The sequence below is a fragment of the Rhinolophus sinicus genome, chromosome 2 (genome assembly GCF_057876585.1).
Source record: "Rhinolophus sinicus isolate RSI-liver-muscle chromosome 2, RSI-T2T, whole genome shotgun sequence".
Taxonomy (NCBI): domain Eukaryota; kingdom Metazoa; phylum Chordata; class Mammalia; order Chiroptera; family Rhinolophidae; genus Rhinolophus; species Rhinolophus sinicus.
In genome coordinates, this window is record NC_142502.1 from 166,233,434 (window position 1) to 166,254,734 (window position 21,301).

Below are 21,301 nucleotides of genomic sequence, written 5' to 3' on the forward strand. Positions count from 1 at the left end.
TAGTTGGTTCTTTATAGAAACTGATAAGCCAAACCTAAAACTAATACAGAAATGCAAGGGACCCAGAATTACCAAAACAATCTTGAAAAGAATAATAAAGTTGGGGGATTCACACTTCCTGATTTCAAGACCTACTACAAGTAGTACTGGCATAGGAACAGATATATAGTTCGAAGGAATTAGTTCTGAGTTTAGAAATAAACTCTCACATTTACTGACTTTTCACAAAGGTGCCAAGACAATTCATTGAGGGAAAGAATAGTCTTATCAACAAGTGCTGCTGCGGCAATGGCTATCCACATGCAAAAAAAATGAGAATGAACTGCTATGTAATCAAATTGTATACAAAAATTAACTCAAAATGAATCATAGAGCTATGATCTAAATGTAATAGCTACAATCGTAGAGCTCTCAGAAGAAAACAGGAGTAAAGCTATGTTGACTTTGGATTAGGCAACGGTTTCTTAGATCTGACACCAGAAACACAAACAACAAAAGAAAAGACAGTCATACTAGACTTCATCAACATTTGTGCTTCAGAGAACACCATCAAGAAAGTACAAAGGTAGCCCACCGAATGGTAGAAAATATTTGCAAACCATATAAAGGAGTTGTGTCCAGAATATATAAAGAACTTTTATAACTCAACAGTAAACAATAACCCAAATTGAGAAAGGAGCAAACATTTGAATAGACATTTTTTTCCAAATAATATAGAAATGGCTAAGAAGCACATGAAAAGATGCTTAACATCATTAGTTATTAGGGAATACCAATCAAAGCCACAATGAGACACCACGTCATATGCTTAGATAACTATAATCACAAAGATATAAATAATAACAAGTGTTGATGAAGACTGGAGAAATTGCAACTCTGATACATTGCTGGTGAGGATGTAAAGTATAGCTGCTTTGGAAAACAGTTTAGCACTTCCTAAAAATATTACATACAGAGTTACCGTATGATCCAGCAATTCCACTCCTAGGTATATACCTAATAGAAATAAAATTATACACCCACATAAAAACTGGTATACAAGCATTATTCACAAGAGCCAAACAAAGAGGAAACAACCTAAATGTCCATCATCTGATGCATGGATAAACACAATACGGTACATCCATCCATATAATCAAGTATTTCTTGGCCATAGAAAATAATGACATTCTGACACATGCTACTATGGGAATGAACCTAAGTTCATTATTATGCTAAATGTAAGAACCGAGTCACAAAAGACCTACGGTATGATTTTATTCATTTGAAATGCCCACAACAGGCACATCTGCAGAGACAGAAAAGCAGATTACTAGTTGCCTAGGGTTGGGGGCTTTGGGAGGAAATGGGGAGAGGCTGCTAATGAGTTTAAGAGTTTTGGGAGGGAGGAGTTGATGAAAGGGTTCTAAAATTGATTATGATGACGATCATACTACTCTGTGAATACATTAAAAACACTGAATTGTACAACCTCCTCTGCCCAACATTATTTCTTAATATGTCACCTTGCATGTTCGAAATAGACTCTTGCTGCATTTTAATTTGAGAATATTTACATTTGTATTGTACTTAAGGACAATGAACTTCTCATTTGATTTTGTAAAAATCCTGTAGAGAAGACAGAACAAGTACTAATATCCATTTCTTCAATGAGGAAAATAAAATTTACGATTAGGTGACTTGCCTAAAGTCACATAACTAGTGTGAGATGCGCTGTGTGTGTATGTGTTTCCACAGGTGTTAAACATGCATGTTTGAACCTCTTCCCCGGTGCTCGCTGGATGTAATACTTTTTTGGGAAATTAATGTTATGTTAAAAAAAATCATTGTATTATAGCTCAGAATCCACTTATATACATTTAGCTATACGAATCTGAGCTGAGATTGGAAGAATCTGGGCGCTGTTAGATGACAAGTTCCAAAATACAGAAAACAGTGCTTTTACAAATCAAACATGCACGCTGTGGAGTGAGGCAAAATATTGTACTGTAACAAAACACTCAAACTGTATGTAACAAAGCATCCATTCAAACTGAACAAAAACATTTTATAAGCCAATCAACATGAATTATTTAGCTGCATTAATCAACCACATCTACGATTTGGGTGAAGCGACAAATGTTGGTGCAAGATTTGAAGAAGTCAGGAGGGAAGATCCTGGTGGTGATAAAGCTGCTCCAGATGAACTTGTGTTTATGGTAGGGTGTGCAGAAGCTTAGGACGAAGTAGATGGGACGGATGGGAAGACCCGGGCAGCTAGGTTTCACTAGCTAAGGCACAGAGTACAACGGAGTAGAGTTTAGAGAGATGGAGAGTCCCAAAAAGTACGGCCTAGAAAACACCATGAATTCTTTAGGATTAAAAAAGAAAAAAAAAACCATCACATAACATAATGAAATTCCTGTTGATGCTCAGCGAAATTTATAGAGGGTCTTCAGAAAAGTGCATGATACCAAGGCTGGCAGTGGTCTCTGAGGAGCAAAAACCAATTACTCCTTCACCTGTCGGGAATGGATGCGAATCTCCAAACAGCGTGGAGATTATCACTACCTCCCCAAGGGGACAATTTAAATGAATGTGGAAAAGAAAAATATCACGAAGAAATAATTTATTATATAACTTGCACTTTTCAGTGCAAAGATGCATAAAAGTATCTTTTTAGAGTTTTTTTTTGCATGTGTTTTGTGCCTGCCAGTTTAAATTTTATGTTTCTAAATTCTGGAATCTTCTCTTCTGTCTTTAATATATTCCACAACGCCTGAAAAAGAGCTGGATAGTATAGACTGTTAATAACCTCTACTGGCTGCCAAATTACACTGATTGGCAGATAGTGACAGGTATATAATTTTAATGAAGGAAAATAATGAAATGAAGAACTTCATTCACATCAGATGTGAAGATAAGTAAATAGAGTTCTGTTGCTTTTTCTTTTCAATCTCCCAGTAGAAAAACGGCTAAAATCTTGCCTCTGGTCTCATTTCACTGAGGGGTGAGCTGTATAGGAAGCCAAGTGGGTAGACATCATAAACCAAAAGAGAGACAACTGTATGGCAGATGGAAAAATGTCAGAAAATTTCTCCGTAAGTCAATAGCAAATCGATTTAACCACAAAGACAGGGTACATGGATAGAAACCTTTTCTGTGAGGGGGAAGGGAGAGTGTGTGCACTGCAGTACACCAATTCTGCCCAGGATAAGAGAAAGGGAATGATATTTACAAAGGATTGCAAAAGACTGTATCACCTTTAAGCAAAATAAGCTTTGTAAGACCCCTAGAAACAGGATGGGTGCTCAATAAAATGCATATTAAGTGGAATATTTCTTTCAAAATGCCATACTTCAAAGTGCCAGATTTTCTGCATTACTGGAGAAATAAAATGTATGTGCCTAGAAACATTACTGAACATTATCGCTCTGAAGAGAACGGGTTCTCGATAGATGTTTTTGTACTTAATATTTTCTCGTTAACAGACTTCAGGTATGAGTTTTCAAACAGACTTCAGGTATGAGTTTTCTAAAATTTTACACAAGCATCAAGCTGATTTTGGGTACGGCTCTCCTGGGATTGATCCATTTTACATGTTAGTGTCTGATGTTAGAAGAGTCCGTTATTGCCTATGACACTTAAATCAAAATGTCTATTTTATTTAGATTTTTGTGCATATATATTGGACATATCTAAGAAACGAAATGATCATTTTCAGAGTCTGTGCCTGAGATTGCAAACCCTAATGTCTCCAGGAATGAGAGGTGGGCCAGTGTAAGACAACAGGGTGTATTGGGACAAAATGGAGAACACATGCCCATCAGAAAGTAAAGGCCGTCACTCAGCTCCAGCTGAATGATGATAAAAATTTTGTGGGCTGGAACAGACATGGAAGTGTTTTTTGAAGGAGGTCGGGGATTGCTGTGAAGATCATACTTCTAAGGTGGTGATTTTGATGACTTCTAAGTTTATATAAATGGAGCTCAAAAATTCCATCTGTTCCTTTAGTTTCTAAACAACCGGATTCTCGTTCAACCAACACCTCACAAGACCTGCCTTCAGCCCTCACCAGAGAATGCAGTCATGAACCGTCACAACCTGGTTTGCAACTCTCCCGAAGCTCTACCAACACCAAAACAAAATGCAAAGAAACATAGTATTTATGGAGAATGTTCTCTCCATCTGTTCATCCAGGTGAATGTTTTTCAAAACTCAGGAGTTCTTAAATTCTCTGTGCACATGTTTTAATCTTTAAAAAAATAACATAAGCACACAGATCATCTGCCTGGCAGCTTAGAAACCGAGTGCTGTCTCCATTTCTGCATATGGGGTTATGTTAACATTCATTCCACTGTCCTCTGAACTGGGCATTCTAGATCCCTTCCCATGTGTTGGGGAGTTATCAAAATCAAGAGACAATGCTCTAGGCATCTAGGTTCTAGCTGTGCGCCAAGCTGACCTCTGAGGACTGTTTTCACTGAGTTGCATTTTAATATTTTGCGTTTGCTTTTTATTGAGGAGAGCAGCCACAGGAAACCAGTTTCTGCATTTGTGGTATTAAAGATACTGAGGGCATCATCTGCTGCATCATTCATGGCTCTTAAGCTTCCACATGAGAAGAGCGCTGCCCTGTCCAGTGGGCTTCTTTTCTCTAAAAATAAGAATCGTGGACCTGACTCAACCTCTCTTTTCACTTTGATGGCCAGGAAGCTGGGAATCTGCTTTGATGTTTAACTCCCACAGTTAGACAGATAAGACACTTACGGCCTGCATACAGGCACTTTCTTTTTGCTTTTCACTTTCAACTTTTATGTACAACTCTATATGATTCTGATTCTCTTTTATCACTGATATTTTACCACTATATTATTGTATCTGTTCTCACTGTAAAATTGAATCAAATCCTTTCTGAATAAGCAAGGCTTTACACACACACACACACACAAAATAAAGCTCTGCTTTTCTAGGTGATGATGATATATGAGTGTGTGTGTGTGTGTGTGTGTGTAAACATGTATGTATGTATGCGTATGTCAAAAGAAGTAAAATACAGACTTTGAGACAGATGTCTTTAAATATTATTCTGTAGGATTATGAAATCTTTATCGTATTACAGTTTCTAGTCTCACCTACAACTGACCGACTAATATAGTAATGGAGACACCAGAACAGGACAAGAGATAAAGCAAAGATCACCCAACAAGTTTACAGTAGCCAGAAAGAGGCACCACCAAAAACATGGACTGTGGTTTGTTGTCCCAACATGTTCTCATGGCAGATGGCAAGTCCTGTTCCTAACGTCAGATCTCTGTAAAAAGTGAGACTATAAACAGGGGCAGGCTCTGAAGATTAATCCAAGGCCACTGAGGGGCGGGGTGCTGTCATTAGCTGTCCGAGTCACACCATATTGGAGTGAGATGTAGAGTAAACAACCTGATAAGAAAGGCATGGCACTTGAATTTCTAAAACCAGGAAGTAAGGAAAGAAGGAAGGCTTTCCTCTTTGTCACCCAGAGGACACAACAGCAAATTGTATTACTAGAGGTGGTATTTCCAGGGGACAAATGACGTAAGCTTCAAGTGTAGGGCAGGAAAAGGTGGAGGATTCCCAGAGTAACCCCTCTAGGGGCTAGTGTTAAATAGCCACCTCTAGAGGGAACGAAGATGGTATGAATCGGATCACTCAATTGCTCAATCCATAAAACCTGGGTGCCCTCTGGGAGACAGACAATATGCTAATATCCAAAGACACAAGGACAGACTTCAAGTCCTCTGGCAGTTCAGACTCTAAGATGAGACAGACACGAGAGTACTTGCCAAGCAATGAGGATTAGAAGGAAACACATCTGAGATGCTGGGAGCGCAGGGTAAGACTCTTTCTGTCTCAAATGGTGCAAGTTCAATATTCACGGACTATCACCTACAATTAATTAAACAGCAGTGGTACCAGAGGAAAAAAAGGTCTGCTTGGCCATTTGCTGGTGTTTAACAGACATTACTACTGGCTGGATGATAATGTGGGTGGGGAAAAGCCCTGAAAAGACATTTATTTATGCACATGGAACCTTTTCGGTACTTGTGCTTGTATTCATAAGGACTTTAAGTCAGGAAGCTCACTTCTCTCTCCCGATCCCCCTGGAATATCCAGAACAGTGTGTTTGGATGTGAACACGAGGTGGGAAAACAAAATAATAAGACTATTTGCGCTTGAGGTACAATTCCAAGTGCTTCACATATAAAACCTCATTTAATTTACTGCTATTCACTCCATTTTACAAATGTGGAAACTGAGGCCCAAGGAGACCAAGAGCTGCCCAAATTACACAGCTAGTAAGGGGAGGAACCAATTTTCAAACTGAGGTCATCAGGTTCCAGTCTATGCTCTCTCTTAACCACAAGTCATACTGCAAGTATTACTTCAAAGCAAAACAAAACAGAACAACATGTGGCCACTGGACTAAAATCTACAGGGCACAATGAAACAGGACTCAACTGTTGCGGGGGAGGGGCAGCTTGACAGAAGGGCAGAAAATCTTCCAAACTCTAACTTCTTATAGGCAGTAGTTACTATGGATGTTTCCGTATCTATAATTTTGTTGTATTTGCCCAAATCCATCTTCGCTTTCCTAGTGAGCCCAGGTACTGACTAAATAATGCTCTCTAAAATTACTGGCACCTCACTTGAGTTTTATTCTGTGTTTTTCTTCTGAAAATTCTGATAGACGGGCATGTATTAGGTTCTCCGCCCTTCTAGCAGCAAAACTCAATAAACACCCTGTCACCAAACATCAAGACCTCTTATGACAGGTGAAAGGGAGAGGTGGATTCTATTTGAAGGAATCTTGTGACTGGAGAATCCTTTTTCCAGCTAGGCCACAAGGTTCAAGCTGAAGGCAGGCCAATGGTAATAAGGCTCAAGCACTAGCCAAAGGTGTCCTAAGTAGGAAAATGCTAAACTTAGAGGAACAGTGTCTTTTCCATTTCAAATCGCAGCAGCTCCAATGCGGTGTAAATTCCATAGGTTATCTTGCGACAGTAATGGGATGAGGGGTGAAAGACAGGTGGAATATGATTATAGGTTCCATGACCCTTTACTTGACTTCCTAAAATTGCTGGACTACTGAAACACAGCTGACTATGATGGTTTCATGCAATCTGCTAGTATGTTTCTAAAATTCTCTTTCTGATGGATGAATGATGATTCCCTAACTTTCTTTACTGCACTGTGGGATCATAAGCAAACCTTTCTGAGTGAGTTTCATCAAGTCCCTGAGTATATTCCCTGCCTTACAAAAGGCAGAAGCAGCTAGATTGAACCCTCCCTCCTCCTCCTGCACAAATGTACACTCTCTGAGAACAAGAGAAACCCCACGTACCATTAACACATTCAAAGACATCACAGCACTTTCCAGGTGTCCCATCTCCACGAGAGACTATGCGGGGAGTGGATCCCACCTCACACACGGGGAAACCACATAAGCCAGAGAGACACTCGCATCTGAAACCAAAGAAAAGGGAAGGAAAACCCCATGAATAAACAACAACATAGAAGTCGGGAGACCACAAAGTGGCTATGGCAAACTAACTCCACTATATGACACTGTCCTGTTTTTCTGGTGTCACTGGGGAATGGGGGACAGGGGGAAGGGGTGTTCCCTAATATAATGTATATTCCACATAACCAAGGCTCATCTCCTTAATATACACCCGGATTTTTAACTTTAACCATTTCACAGAAATATTCCTAAAATGCATTACTTTATTTCTTACTTCATAAACCAGTATTGAGCATAACATTTTCTTGATGACTCAGGGCTGTTTCTGTAGGCATACATTACTACGTTATTCCGTAATTCAGTGACACTTGCGTGGAATGCCCTAGAATGAGTACTCCTGCATTCAGTGGGCCCAGGCTGCTGCTTTGTTGCTGAACTCAAGGTGTTTTTCAGAGATTTGTTCTGACTCTTCTTTCAACTATTAAGTAACTAGCTTTTCAGTCTCCGTGTGTGTGTGTGTGTGTGTGTGTGTGTGTGTAGTTGTGTCTAGTAGCACACCCTCATCTTGATCCATATTAATTAATTTATAATTGTGTATATGGAAGAAACAGATTCTGACTGAAGGCTGAGGAGCTCTTTATAAAGAAAGGGCATGAGCTTTAGTAAGTGGACTCTGGAAGATGATCTTAATTTGGGGACCTTCTAAGCTATCTATGTGCATTTCTCTCTCCATGCATGGATGAGGTGTTCCAGGAACTGGAAGCTCGCTCTGCTGGCTCTGACCCTTTGCTTCAATTCTGCTGTGAAACCTGCCTAAACATAGAAAAGTAAGAGGCCGGTGAAAAGAAGAGGAGGAAAAAATGCTGTTAACTCCCGGGCTGGTCTGTTACAATGAACTAGGAGGCAGGCAAGAAGCTCAGGGCTGCAGGGTGTCAAGGTGGAAACGTAATACTAGGAAGGAACAGCTAGAGTCCTGCTCTGGGACTTCCCTGGGGATGGAAGTGTCCCTCAGTGTCCTCAGAGGGAGACTGATGGAGATGACTAAGGGAGTCCCCAGGTGGACAGGAGTGAAAGGAAGCATCTTCAAAGGAGACATCCTTGCAGCAGTCATGCGGGTAGTTATGCACAGTGGGGCTCCCAAGCAGCGGAAGTTAACATTCCCAGAAGGGAAGAACTAGTCACTTGTTCATTAATTCTGTTTTATCTCCTCTTCTTATTTAGTCGATTGTTTTGTTGGTGTATTGTTCTTTGGATCATAAATTAAAATATGCTTGTGGTCCACAAGAACCACAATAATCAGGCCCAGAGGTTTAATTACATTTATCGTTAACTGTAGAACTAAAAAGGAAACAACTTAAGTTACAATTTGCACCAAAGATCATTGAAGCCACGGAAAAGGTGTGAAGGACCTCCCCTGAGGCTGAGGCTGCCCTCTCAGGCTTCTTCCATGTGGGGTGATGGTTATATTGGATTTCTAGAAGAGGATGTTAGATAATTAAGGTTTTGCTGCAGTGGTATTTCTGCCCGTGGCTTAAAAGAAATGTTTGCTTGTGTTCTGTGAGCAGAGCTGGGAGCTCTCAATTCATAATCTGTATTCCTCTAGGACAAGCACCTTCTAGAGCTGAGTAAATATGAACTAGGCTTTTAGTCCTTCGTAAGGTGGTCCTATAGTCTCTCCTCTCTATGTGCTCAGCTACTGCAGCATGAAGCAAATAACCATAACACTGTGATATTACAGTGGCAATATACTGTTCATGTTTATTGCAACTGACACTCTTAAGTATTCGGAGGCCACACGCTGATCCCAATATCTGGATGTGATTACAATGAACGCATCCTCCAAGAGCAGCTGACTAACCTTTTCTTCCACAGCTTCTGGGATTCACATTCTTGCCTACTGATGTGTTCCAGCGAGTCATTCTAATTTAAACACCAAAGAACATACAAACAACCGAAAAAGACCTCTTCAGATGTTGTCCTTCCACCCTTCAGCAACTGAACACATACGTGCCCCATTATGTGCCAGGCTCTCTGCTAGAGATCATGCCAACCTGAAAACCGTAACTAAGTCGCCCTACGTCTTCTTTCCCCCTTTTGCATTTGACCTATTTCTCAACATTCAAATATTTTGTTTTCCTAGAGGCCCACAAAGGTTGCCCCAGCATGTTGCAAAAGACCTGAAACTGTATACAACTGCCTATGAAACCATGTACAGAAGAAAAACGCTTTATGCTTTATGCTTAAGTTTTACTTTCAAAGCAGAATGACTGTATATTAAAGATCCAAAATTCGGACGCCCTGGTTTTTGCAGGCTGGCCTCCTCCAGCATTTTCCCTCTTCTCTGCATCTCCCTTGGCAAGCCCTCGTGACCTGTTGCCATCTTTTGACTTCTCACTGCTTCCTCTGAACCTGAGATTAGCAGATTTTAAAGACTGTTGGCACATAATAAAGGAACATATGAAGGAGCCAGAAAAGGTGTAAATCTGGGCTCACGTCAGATATCTTATCAAGCAACTAGCTACTGGGTTGAAACTTTATGAAACTGCCATTATTTTGCAGGTAGAAAATAGTCAAATAGCAGTTTCATATAGTTCACCACAATACAAGTTATTTTTTGACAGATATGTCTTCACTCACTCTGTCAGGTAACAAATGAGGGAACTCTCCCCAACATGACCTTTGTATATGCCAAGTTATTTCATTACGTCCACAAATTTGGTGAGTTCAATATACTTTTTAAAGTCTTTAATAAAATCATTCTTGAATCTCTGGAAGTAAGTATTCTTCCCTTTTACAGATGAGAGCAGTGAGGCACCCAGCTTCATCAACTGACTTGAAGTAAGATGTTCTGTCCTGTAGGTTTCACTAGAAGAGACCAGATTTTCTTCTATCAAGTCACTAAGAGGAAATGCTGAATTACAGAACTGAAGCATGCAAACTATACCTTGTTCTCACCACCTGTTTCTCTTCATTTCTATTCTTTTGCTGTCCGCCCCTCCCCACCGCCTACTCCCCGCCCTCCTACTATTTACCTAATGCCTGGATAAAGAGCAAGCAAAAGAATGGAGAAAACATGGAGTAGTGGCAGGGGAAGCAGACCAACATGAGGACGAGAGAGATACTCCTTAAATTGATGTCACCACTTATCCCTCACTTCCGAAACCCTCCGTCCCTCAATTTGTAGGCTCTAACGTGGTCCCCGCTCACCCAAGTCTCTCCTTCTCCCAATCCACGCCACATCCATCCTATCGCTTAGTTCCTGTACTTCCATCATCAGAAATGTTCTATTACTTCTCACGGAACTCATCATTTTCTCAGCCTAGCATTCAACACTCTCCGGCCCACATACCATTTTTCCAGTTCTCTCGCAGTATTTCTCTTCCCTTTCCTTATGGTACAGTCACACTTCTCCAAACTAGCCCTCATGTGGCTGTCTTTGCACTGCTCACCCTATTTCCTCCTGACCTTCCTTCTCCAGCCGTCATCTCCAGCTGTCTGTCTAGGTACCATCTGTTTTTCTAGGCCAACCTCAAATAATAGACCCTCTCTGAAACTTCAGATACCATAATTTTCTTAAGGCCCTTCTCTCATTGTTTTGCGGTGATGTAAATACTCACCCATCCTTCCACAGGCTCTCTTTGTATCTATTGTGTATAGTTAGTTATTAACTAAAAACTTCTTAAATGAAACAGACTGGAGATGAATAAAAAAGGGATACTATTAACTAAACAAGATAAAACAGAAACAAAAGGTAAGAAAGAAAGCACTAAGATTTCTAGATTGTTAACTCAAAAAAGAAAAAAGTACTTAAGGCAGAGCTAGTTGCATGATAGCTTGAAACAGTAGTGCTGAGCGCTTTTAAAATTTCTTTTAAATAAAAAAAACAAAAACAGCTTCATTGAGATATAACTCACATACCATAAAATTCACCCTTTTTAAGTGTCCAATTCAGTGCTTTTACGTTAACAGGGTTGTGCAACCATCACCACTACCTTAGAACATTTTTATCACCTCAAAAAGAAACCCTGCACTTTCCTTGCCCCCCCGTCCCCTGACCCTGGCACCCACTAATCTATGTTCTATCTCTGTGGATTTGCCTATTCTGGACAGTTCATATCAACAGAATCGTACAATACATGGGCTAAGGTCTTTTTAACTTTAAACAAGAAGCAACCTGTATTTGCAATCTGTCAGAAAAATCAAACCTCTAATGTTATATCCTCAGTATTAAGATAATGATCAATCAAGGCAGCATATTAATAAATGTTTGCATAATGTAACCACAGCTGCAGCCGGTGGGTTGGTTAAGCTTTTTTCTCCGGAGTAGGTAATGGATTCAGCTTCATGGGTCTCTGAGTGGCCCAGCACAATGATGAAGACACAAGGAAATCATCTGAGCCCCTAGAGGGCACTCGGCTCCTGAGGAGGCCCACGCCGGCTGGCTGTGCGGGTGGAAAGGCAGAGCATACTTATGCTTTCCCTTCATGTCACTGCTTCCTGGGCTACACAGACAGTCCCAGGCGAGCCAGAGGCGAGAGTCCTGGCACAGCTCAGAAGGTGCTTCAAATCTGGCCTCTCCTTATCTCTCAGCTTCCAGATTCTACTGGTTCCTCCATACGCCCCGCAGATGAGCTCCAATGGCACTCTGCCGTTCACTAAATCCACCCACCCCTACCCCTTATCACTCGGTGCCACAGCTCAGATGTCCACTCCGCCTCAAATCCCTGCTTCTCTTTCGCCCCTGGTGAATTCCACACAGCCTTAAGACCACCCACCCTACAAGGCCTTCTCTGATCAAAAAGCAACCAGGATTAATGTTCCCTCCTCTAACCCTGAATAGTACACAGGGGTACCAAACTCTTGGAGTACATTTGCTCATCCTACAAAATCAAAATCCTACTGTTTCTCCTGGGAAATCCTCTAGTGCAGGGGGCGTGGCTTATTTGTCTTGTAAGTGAAACAATGAATGATAAAGGCACCAAACTACAGTATGGAATAAACTGTTTTCACGGCTAGTAAATCAGAGGCGAGACCATGCACTGTTTTTAAAATTTTTATTTTTATAAATTTTAGACTGAGACCTACCAGACGCAGTGCTTTAGAAAATCAGTGTGTGGATGGTGGGAAAGACTATGCAAGCTGTCTAGAATGTAGATTCCAGGGTGCTAAATACAAGATTGTTTTTCTGCATGTCTGGGGCAGGGCTCCAGAATCTGTCTTTATAATAAGCTCCCAGGGAATTCCAATAAAGGGAATCTGGGACCCACTTTCTGAGAAACTTGCCCCTCGAGGCACAGGATCTCAGTGTCCAGTTTAATTTTCACTTTCCATTAGAAAAAGCCAAGTACAACTAGTTTTAACATTTTAATGAGAATTAGTTTACTAGTAACTTTACTAGAATTATTAGCACTTGCCCTCAAACAATTACAAAGAGTCCTTCCTGCCTGAACATGGCTGCTCAGGAGTGACAGACGCATGGAATGAAGGAAATGAACCACTTTATTTACTATCCAATACAATCATCCACCAGAAAATGTGTGACACTCGCAAGCCACTTAAACTCTGGGACCCTCAACTTTCCCATCCAGAAAATGAGATGGTGGGACCATAAGAAGCTTCCTTCTAACTATCAAAATCCCATGATGTTATGACTGCTGTTCCCATTCCCATCACTGCACGATCTGATCCCAGCTCATCCCTTCCTGTTGCTTCCCAGTGGCCTGCACGCTGGCCCTGGGGCATATCACAATCTCATACCCGGTGTTTGCCACTGCCTCCTCCTCCTCACCAAGCACCTAAACTTCAGACCCCACTCAAGATGGGGCTTCTCTCTGAACCTTTCTGGGTGATATATTTTTTTGCAAGTGGGGAGTATACTTATGCATCTGCAACTCATGTTTTTTCCTACTAAAGAAGACTGAGCAAGGCAGGAGAAGAAACACCATGCCTGATACCAGTGTTTCCACATCACTAGGCTTGTCTTCGTAACTAAGTTATGGCTTCATAACTAAGTTGACGAGTCAATTGTTTGGCCAGAATGACTGGAGAAACTGTAAAGGATGGACTGCACAGGTTGCTAGAAGACGCTGTGGGGAGAGGAGTCCTTTGTCACTCCCTTGCCATTTAGCAAAGCACAGACAGTACCCCTGGAAGGTGCCCCTGTGGTGGGCGCCACACAGAGCTGAGGGTAAATGTTATCCTAACATCCCCCTACAATAGACTCCTGCAGAAGAGGAAATGTGGAAGCAGCAAACCGTCACACTCCTCATCCTCCCCAAGCAGACCCATATCCTGGTGGGAAAACAACTCCGTGAGACCCTCTGCAAAGGATATCTCCCAATAGCGGATGTATTCCACATATGAACTGAGTGCTTCAGCCCTTCAGAAGGGGACAGTCGCTGTCTATAAATCAAAAGCTACTCTTTATAGGTGGGAGGGAGGTCTCCCTTTTGTCAGGAAACAAGGATAAATGAGGAATTAAAAGGGCCAAGTAGTTGTACTACTCGGATTCCACACTGTATTAATGAAATAACTGCCAGGAACAGAAATGACAATGACACATATAACATTCCTATTCTATAAAAAGTAGCCTTCAACTTTAATTAAATCTGATGCACTATCTTTCTACTAATTAAATTTCTTAACTCTTTCTAGGGATGTGTATAAGTTTAAAAAAACAGGCTGAAAATAAAACATCCAGAAAGAAATGGGTTTCCCAGCCAAGGGTCTGACTATCCTTACGGAAAACTGTACTCCTCCTTATGGAAGTTTCTTAGGGTCATAATTTTTCTCATGTCTCACCATGAGAGATTTACTACTCTCTGAGTCACAAACCTTCTTTCACCCTTCCTCAGGCTGATTCCTCTGTGATCTCCTTGCATTCCACACCCCCCCTCCCAGGCAGGGAAATGTGTGCGTTAGCACAGCAAGCACACAGCCCACTCTGAGGATTGTACACTTCCTTCCAGCAGCCATCGCTCCCCTTTTCACAGTGAGCTGTGACCTGTACAACCACAAACAGCACATTCTGCACTTTCCCTGACAATAGCAAAATCATTCTGCATTTTTTTGTTGCTGTTGTTGTGTTTGTTTGCTTTTTCCTCCTCAGGGGGAACAATTGAAGAATATACTCCAATGCAAGACTGGTATAAACTGAGGGCTATTAGGTAAAATATTCCTTTGTATTTCCTAGTATTAGTAATAATAATAAAGTGCATTGTAAGCCCTTAATAAAGTGGTCATTACAGCTTTCCTCTTCCTCGCTTTCTCAAGAGGCAGATGATTACGGCTCCCTCCTCAGGGCTGGCATGTGGCTCAGGAAACTTAAGGTGTTAAGTTAAAATAAAAAGTGGTACAAATTGTAGGGAAATGGAAGTTGTAAGGCCACGTGGTTCCTATATGATTTATAAAATCATCTTCTAGAACCACGCCCCCACGGGAAGTAGGTGTGGTGCGGAGAAAGCAGTGGCACTGCACACATATTACCACCTCGATATGATGGGCTAGTGAAGAGAACTGGGGAAGTTCCGAAGGGACGCAATCCTGGCAGCAGGAGAACTGGAGGCACAGAAACACCAGGGCCCATGGCCCTGCTGAAAATCTCACAACTGGGATCTGGCAGGCTTCCCAAACCTCACTCAGTTCAGCCCAACACTCCAATAACAACCAAGTCCCAGGAAAGGAAGGCTCTCCGTCAAAGCCACTGGCATTGGCTTTCGTGGTGGGCAGGATGGCCTTCGAGAGTAAAGAGGGGACAGGAGTGAGAGATGCATGGAGAACCAGTTAGGAAAAGACAGCAAAAGAGAAAACTGGCACTTTGCACTCTGGGAAGGAGAAGGAGTGGGTTTGGATGTGGAGAGTAAGTTTTAATATAGCAACATAAGGTATTCCCATTTCAGAGCCAGAATTGTCAACTGCATTAGAAATGCATGCTTTGGAACCTCTTCAGCTTATGCATGAACATGCAATTATTTCATACCTATTTGCTGAGCGTGTACATGCAGTAGAGCACTAAGCCGAGTGGGGGTTGGGAATACACCGGGGCCTGGCCCTCAGTGTAGGGTGTTTAGTCGAGGAAGGTGTCTGATATATAATCACAAATGAGAGCACAATGGGATGTGGATTACTCTATCTGCTCCCTGGGGCTGGCGAAAAGCAAACAACAATTACCATCAGGACTGACCTTCTATTTGAAAAGCTGAGCAACAGATTTGAGTGGCGCAATGGGCTGCCTGGGCTGCTAACCCTCCTCCAGACCCATCTGGGCCTGAGCGGGCGCTGAAACAGATGACGTGAAGCAGGTGTCCACTTGGATCCATGGGGGCTGTCAATTCCCAGGCCTCTCATCCTTGTCATCAATGCAAAGTGCAAGAGCCTCTGGTCTCCTCTCCCCAAGGGAATGCACGGCCCCACAGGGCCTGGCTCTGCCTCCCAGGGACTCATCCTTCCACGCCACCTTCGCTGTCCTCCCAACCTTCCCTCTGCAGACAAATGGAACACCACCTGACCATCATCACAGCATACATCACTCACATCTGTCCTCATGCTTCACGGGCTCACCCTGAAAACACTCTTTCCTTGCAACTGCCTCCAGTAAGACTGCAAACGGCCCCACACTCACTCATTTGCCTGGGCTGGAAGGGAGGTCAACATTCTGCAAGTTGACCTCTGGCTAGCCGCACGCTGTTGCTTTCCTCTCTCATGGAAGCCCTCCTTCTCTGTGGCTTTACTTTCCACCCATTTCCTAAGAGGGTCGAGTTTCAGAGAAGGCACTCTAACATCATTTTCAGGGTTGCGATCTGGCCACTTACGAGCGATGTGACCTTGGGCAAGTTACATCATCTCTCTAAACGTCAACTGTACCACACGTAAATTGAGGACAGTTAAAGTATCCATATCTCATAGGGCTGCCATGTGGATGCAATTAGCTGATCTATAAAAAGCACCTAGAACAGTGCCGGGAACACAGAAGCACTCAACACCTATTAGCCATTTTATGTAATTGTAATTGGGAAGGACTCCGTGTCTATGCAGACAAAGCACCATGCTGACCTCACGTGAGCTTTTGGAATCCAGTGACCCCTCTACTTCAGCCACTCAATCCTATGGCCACAATTCTCTAACGTGTCTCCAGTCAAACATCCTACTCGCTGATCACAATGGTTCGTTCATCCTTCCAGTCCTCACCTGCCCATGCTCTTACCTCACTGACTCTTCATTCAACCTCACTGAGACATCTACTCCCCAGATCTTTCCCTTTTCTCCTCAGTCTGGGCCTTGGCCAAATTACACCTCCTCAATAACACAGCCTCCATCCATGGTGTTTTGTTTGAAGCACCACTTCACGATGTCTTTAAACTTCCTACCCTTTTAACCTCCATTCATATCTGGTCCCTTGACCCCAACCTAAAGTTAGTTAAACCCAGAGGTGGCAAACCTGAACGTCTTCAGGAGTCGGGCAGGAATCCTGAAAGAGTACAGAGATACTACAGGCAACTCAAGAGGGTCTCGGCCCTCTGAAGGGGTTTCGCTATTCCTTCTGTGTAGAAATGAACCGTCAATGTTGCTGTACCTTCCAAATGCTCCAGAGAAGCCAGATTTTTATGTGAAGCCTCTCAGTTTTTAACTCTTGATAACTAATTGAAAGACGGCATACACACACAAAAAAAGGCAAATCAAAGAAAACCTGCCTTGGGGTCAAATTCAGCCCCAAGGCTGCCAATTGCAAACTGTGATTTGAACAGATCACTTCCTCTGTGCTGATACCCAAGCTGCTGAGGGCTGCTAGGGAAAAGCACACTCCTGGCAGTAGCTGTTCTACATCCTCAGCACTAAGGTCCCTCACGTGACGAACAGACCTCCATGGATCATTTTTTCCATGATGCTTTTTCTGTCTAGAGGCACAAAGGTAAACAGTTGATGTGTGTGTATGCACATGTGTAGGGCGATGTGAGTGGACACAGATTGCAAAGTGCCCACTTCACAGCACGAGGGAGTAGGGGTGGAGGGAAGGACATTCCAGGAAATGGGAAGAACCTACTGCAATTTACAGAGGCAAGAAAGAATACAGCGTGTTTAGGTTGGAGCAAATGGTTCAGTCCACCAGGAGCGTATTATGCGTTGGGATGGGTACAGGGGATATTGTGGGGGGACTTAGGAGAAGAAGCTAAGTGAGGCAGGCTAAGGACGCGTAAAAAGGGATATTACATGCATATCACACTCAGAAGCATCTTTCATTGAAAACAATAAAAAAAAATCTTAAACAAGCAACAAAGTCTTGCAAAAGAGGTGTTTATCAGAGGAGAAAACCACTACTATCATGAATCCTATTTTTCTTGAATCATAAAGACAGATGGGATTTGTGCTAATGTTTTAAGCTGCAAGACACATTAGAAATTTAAATCAATGACCACAATAGCTTAGAACGCTCTTTCCTCTTTCTCCATCTGGTGAACTCTGACTCATTCTTAACAACTCAGTTCAAAAGTCAAATTCAGCAATTTCCCAAATCAAAATTTAGTATCTCTTTGCTCTGTGACTTTACTTTTTTTTTTTCCCACACTTCTACTCAAGTACGTAGCACTTTAAATGGCAATGATTTACACATTTGCCTTCCCTTAAGTGTGTAAGCTCCCTGACATCAGTAACTATGTTTTATTCTCACCAGGGTAGCACAATGCCTGGCACATGATAAACACTCAAATATTTGTTCCCTGAACAGACCAAAAACACTACAGGGTTCTCATGCTAGGACTTGCCACAGATTAACTATAAATTTTATTAAAAGTATTTATTGAATACTTACCTGCCCTAGGCACTGATGAGAGAGAGAGAGATATAAGATGCATCCCTGTCCTCAAAAAGTACAAAATCTGTCGTCTTAGGAAGTGTTGTAACAACCTTCAAGAACCTGAGATGTCTCTATGGAAGTCAAAGCACTCGATCATCTCATCACAAGACCTATGACATACAACTTATATCCTTTTCAAAGGCAAAGTCAGGAAAGGATCATTTAAAATGTATTTGTCTGTGTGACACAGACTAACGAAGCATTAAGTCTAAGAGAAACTAGCTGTCTCCACCTCCAGGGTGTCAGTTAAGCAGCTAAATGTATACTGGGCAAACATAACCCCAAACCCTCTGCAAACTGTATCTACAAAACAATGAGAAGCCCTGTCACTTACATACAATGTAAAGGTGCAAATGAAGAGTAAAACATATTCCCTGAAAGTGGGGGTGCTTTTGGCATTTCCAGAAGAGGCAGGATGTTAACATTTCAGATTTGCGTATTAGTGGTGTAAATAACTTCACAAAACAATTTTGCTGAACTGTCTGGAGCTGTTGTTGTTTGCCGGTGTCTTGAGGATGATAATACCAATGAGGGTGGATGAGGAAAGTACCTCCTCCCCCGAGGTTCAATATTATTCATGTGGTGGGTGGGTCTGCTTGTGAACTTTATTGAACATTTAAAGGAATTCATTTGCGTTCCTGTCTTTCAGTGACAGTCAGAGAGCCACGCATTTAGAGTCTGGTGATGATGGCCAGGCCCACTCAGACCAAACTCTAAGCCACTGAAAGCCACTGAGTGAGAGCCTTGAGCTTTGAGTTTTTCAGGACTCAAACAAATATGAAACAAGAATAGATACTGGTCAAGTTCATGGTGAAACATAAAAGACAGACATAGGGTACAAGTACAGGAAGTGCAGGGCTTCCACATATGAGGTGAGTTACTGACAAATTAAAGTCTCTACTGGGGAGATAGTTCACGTCTAGTAGGCAAGGCTTTACTTCTAGGAAAGCATATTTTCTTCAATCTGGGGATATGTCCAAAAACAACATGGGATTCCTACAATTATTTTGTTTTAAAAAACATCAGAGTTTAATATAGACGCTAGCTTTTTCAGTTATGAGTTGACTTGCTCTTTGGGGCCAAAAATCACTGTGACAGAGGGCAACAGAAAGATGTTCTTTTCTTAGTTGAGAAAGAAGGGCTTCAAATACTTTTCCAAATTTTTTTCTGCATGTGTTTAAAAACAGAGAGAATGCTACCATGATAGCCTGTCAAGACTCAGAAATGTTTTATATCCATGCTATGCTAAGGCATATTTTACATATTGTGTAATTTAATTTTATTCATTCCCCAAAAGCAGCTGGATAAATTATCCAAATTAAAGGAAACAATCAAAAAGTGAACTGAATTAGAGACATGTGTCTACTAACAGATTAATCTTTAAAAATAAAAGCTAAATCTGTTATTAAGTGCCGTCGTCCACGAGACAGTGTCTCGGGAACAGATGAACGTGATAATTACTTACAAGGCTCTTATGTGATGATGTCCTTTTGAAAAATGCATATTCAGGGAGAATTTCCACTGGCTATTTAAGTAGGCATTATACAAGCAACTTAATTACCCAGCACAATGTTAAACACATAAGGGTCTACAGTAATTATTATTTGATGATTTCAAGAACGTAACACTGTCTCAAAAACCTGAGGAGTGCTCCCTGAGCTATGAGAAGGAACGTGTCAGTTCCCAAGCCACCCTCAGGAAGTTTCAGGCTTTGACGTGTGTGTCCTGTTGGGTGGATGTGCCTGTGTGCCTGACCTCTGTGTAATTCCCACCTCTCGCTCCCACCCCAATACCCTCCTAAAGGCTTGAACCAGCAGAATGATGGGCTGAGACTCTGGAGATAAGAGTCCACTAAGGAGCTCTGGAAAGCTCAACCACTCAAACGTAAGTACATTACCAAACAGAAAGTAAAAGGACTCCTGACATTGTCACACCAAGACTATTACTCAGAGGCAAATGGATTACTCAGACATTAATGGAGCAGAGAAACAAGAAAATCTGCTGGGTTCTCAGTAAGATGGGAATTATAGGATTCCAAGATTTGAAAGTAGAGGTATAAATAGGGCGTGATAATAAAAATTATCGTCAGTTATTCTGGGTGCATGCTTTTTTGAGGTCCTTCATTTCTTAGTTTGGACTTGGAACTGGCACATCATTTGACAGCTTTGTCTTCAATTCAGTTTTCATTATTTAGTAGAAAGTCAGTCTATTCATTGATTCTTTGCTTGAAGGCAGATTACTCTCTTTGTATATGTGCCCCTCTTATCACCTTCCAAAGCTCTGGAACTTTTCTGAAACTGGCAGTGGTGATATTTGCTAGGTGCTGAGTTTCTTCAAGCCTGGGCCATATCTTATTCACCACCATACCCTATCCAAAGCCCCGTGTTCTCTGTCTTCCATGAGGTCCCCGTGAGTCTTTGCCAGTTAACTGAGAATTTTCAAATCTGCACCTTGTTTTCACTTACTGTAGCTTTGTGGTTAGATTAATTTTCATTTAACTCAAGTACTTCTGAAGGGAAGGGACAACCTGCCAAAGATTCCATTCTGCTGGCCTCATCCAGTATGAGTCAATTTCAGGCTGTGAATTCTGGAACCCCAGAAAGTTCCTTTCCTAAACCTTTACATCTATTCACACAAAACAGTGTGCTAGCAATCTGCTAAGATTATGTTATCATAATATAGCACCAACAAGACAAATTTTCTTGAGAGCACAAAGAAGCCAGGATTGAGGAATGGGAACTAATCACCCTAGATTTTCACTTGAAGCAGCAGAGTATGAATATCTAGATGTTACAGTGAAAGTAAAGGAACCCATAACCTTCGTTCTGGTCATGGCCTGTATATCTGACATATCTCCGATACAGTGGGGTTGGCATCTTGCCTTTGATCTTACTTCCCTTCCTGGAATTACAGAGTTTGGAGCTGTTATGATATGACAGGTATGAGTTAGAAATTGTCTTCTAAGGTCAATG

At 41.8% G+C, this 21,301-nt stretch overlaps 1 protein-coding gene across 3 annotated transcripts in view; it reads right to left on the bottom strand.

Annotated features, from left to right (window-relative positions):
- CRIM1 (cysteine rich transmembrane BMP regulator 1) overlaps positions 1-21,301 on the bottom strand; it is a 185,419-nt gene that overhangs the window by 73,227 nt on the left and 90,891 nt on the right. For all 3 annotated transcript variants that reach the window (XM_019741906.3, XM_019741916.3, XM_074331893.2), the window contains one exon: positions 7,361-7,482. In XM_019741906.3, the coding sequence (XP_019597465.1) occupies positions 7,361-7,482 (122 nt within the window). The remainder of the gene's footprint in view (positions 1-7,360; positions 7,483-21,301) is intronic.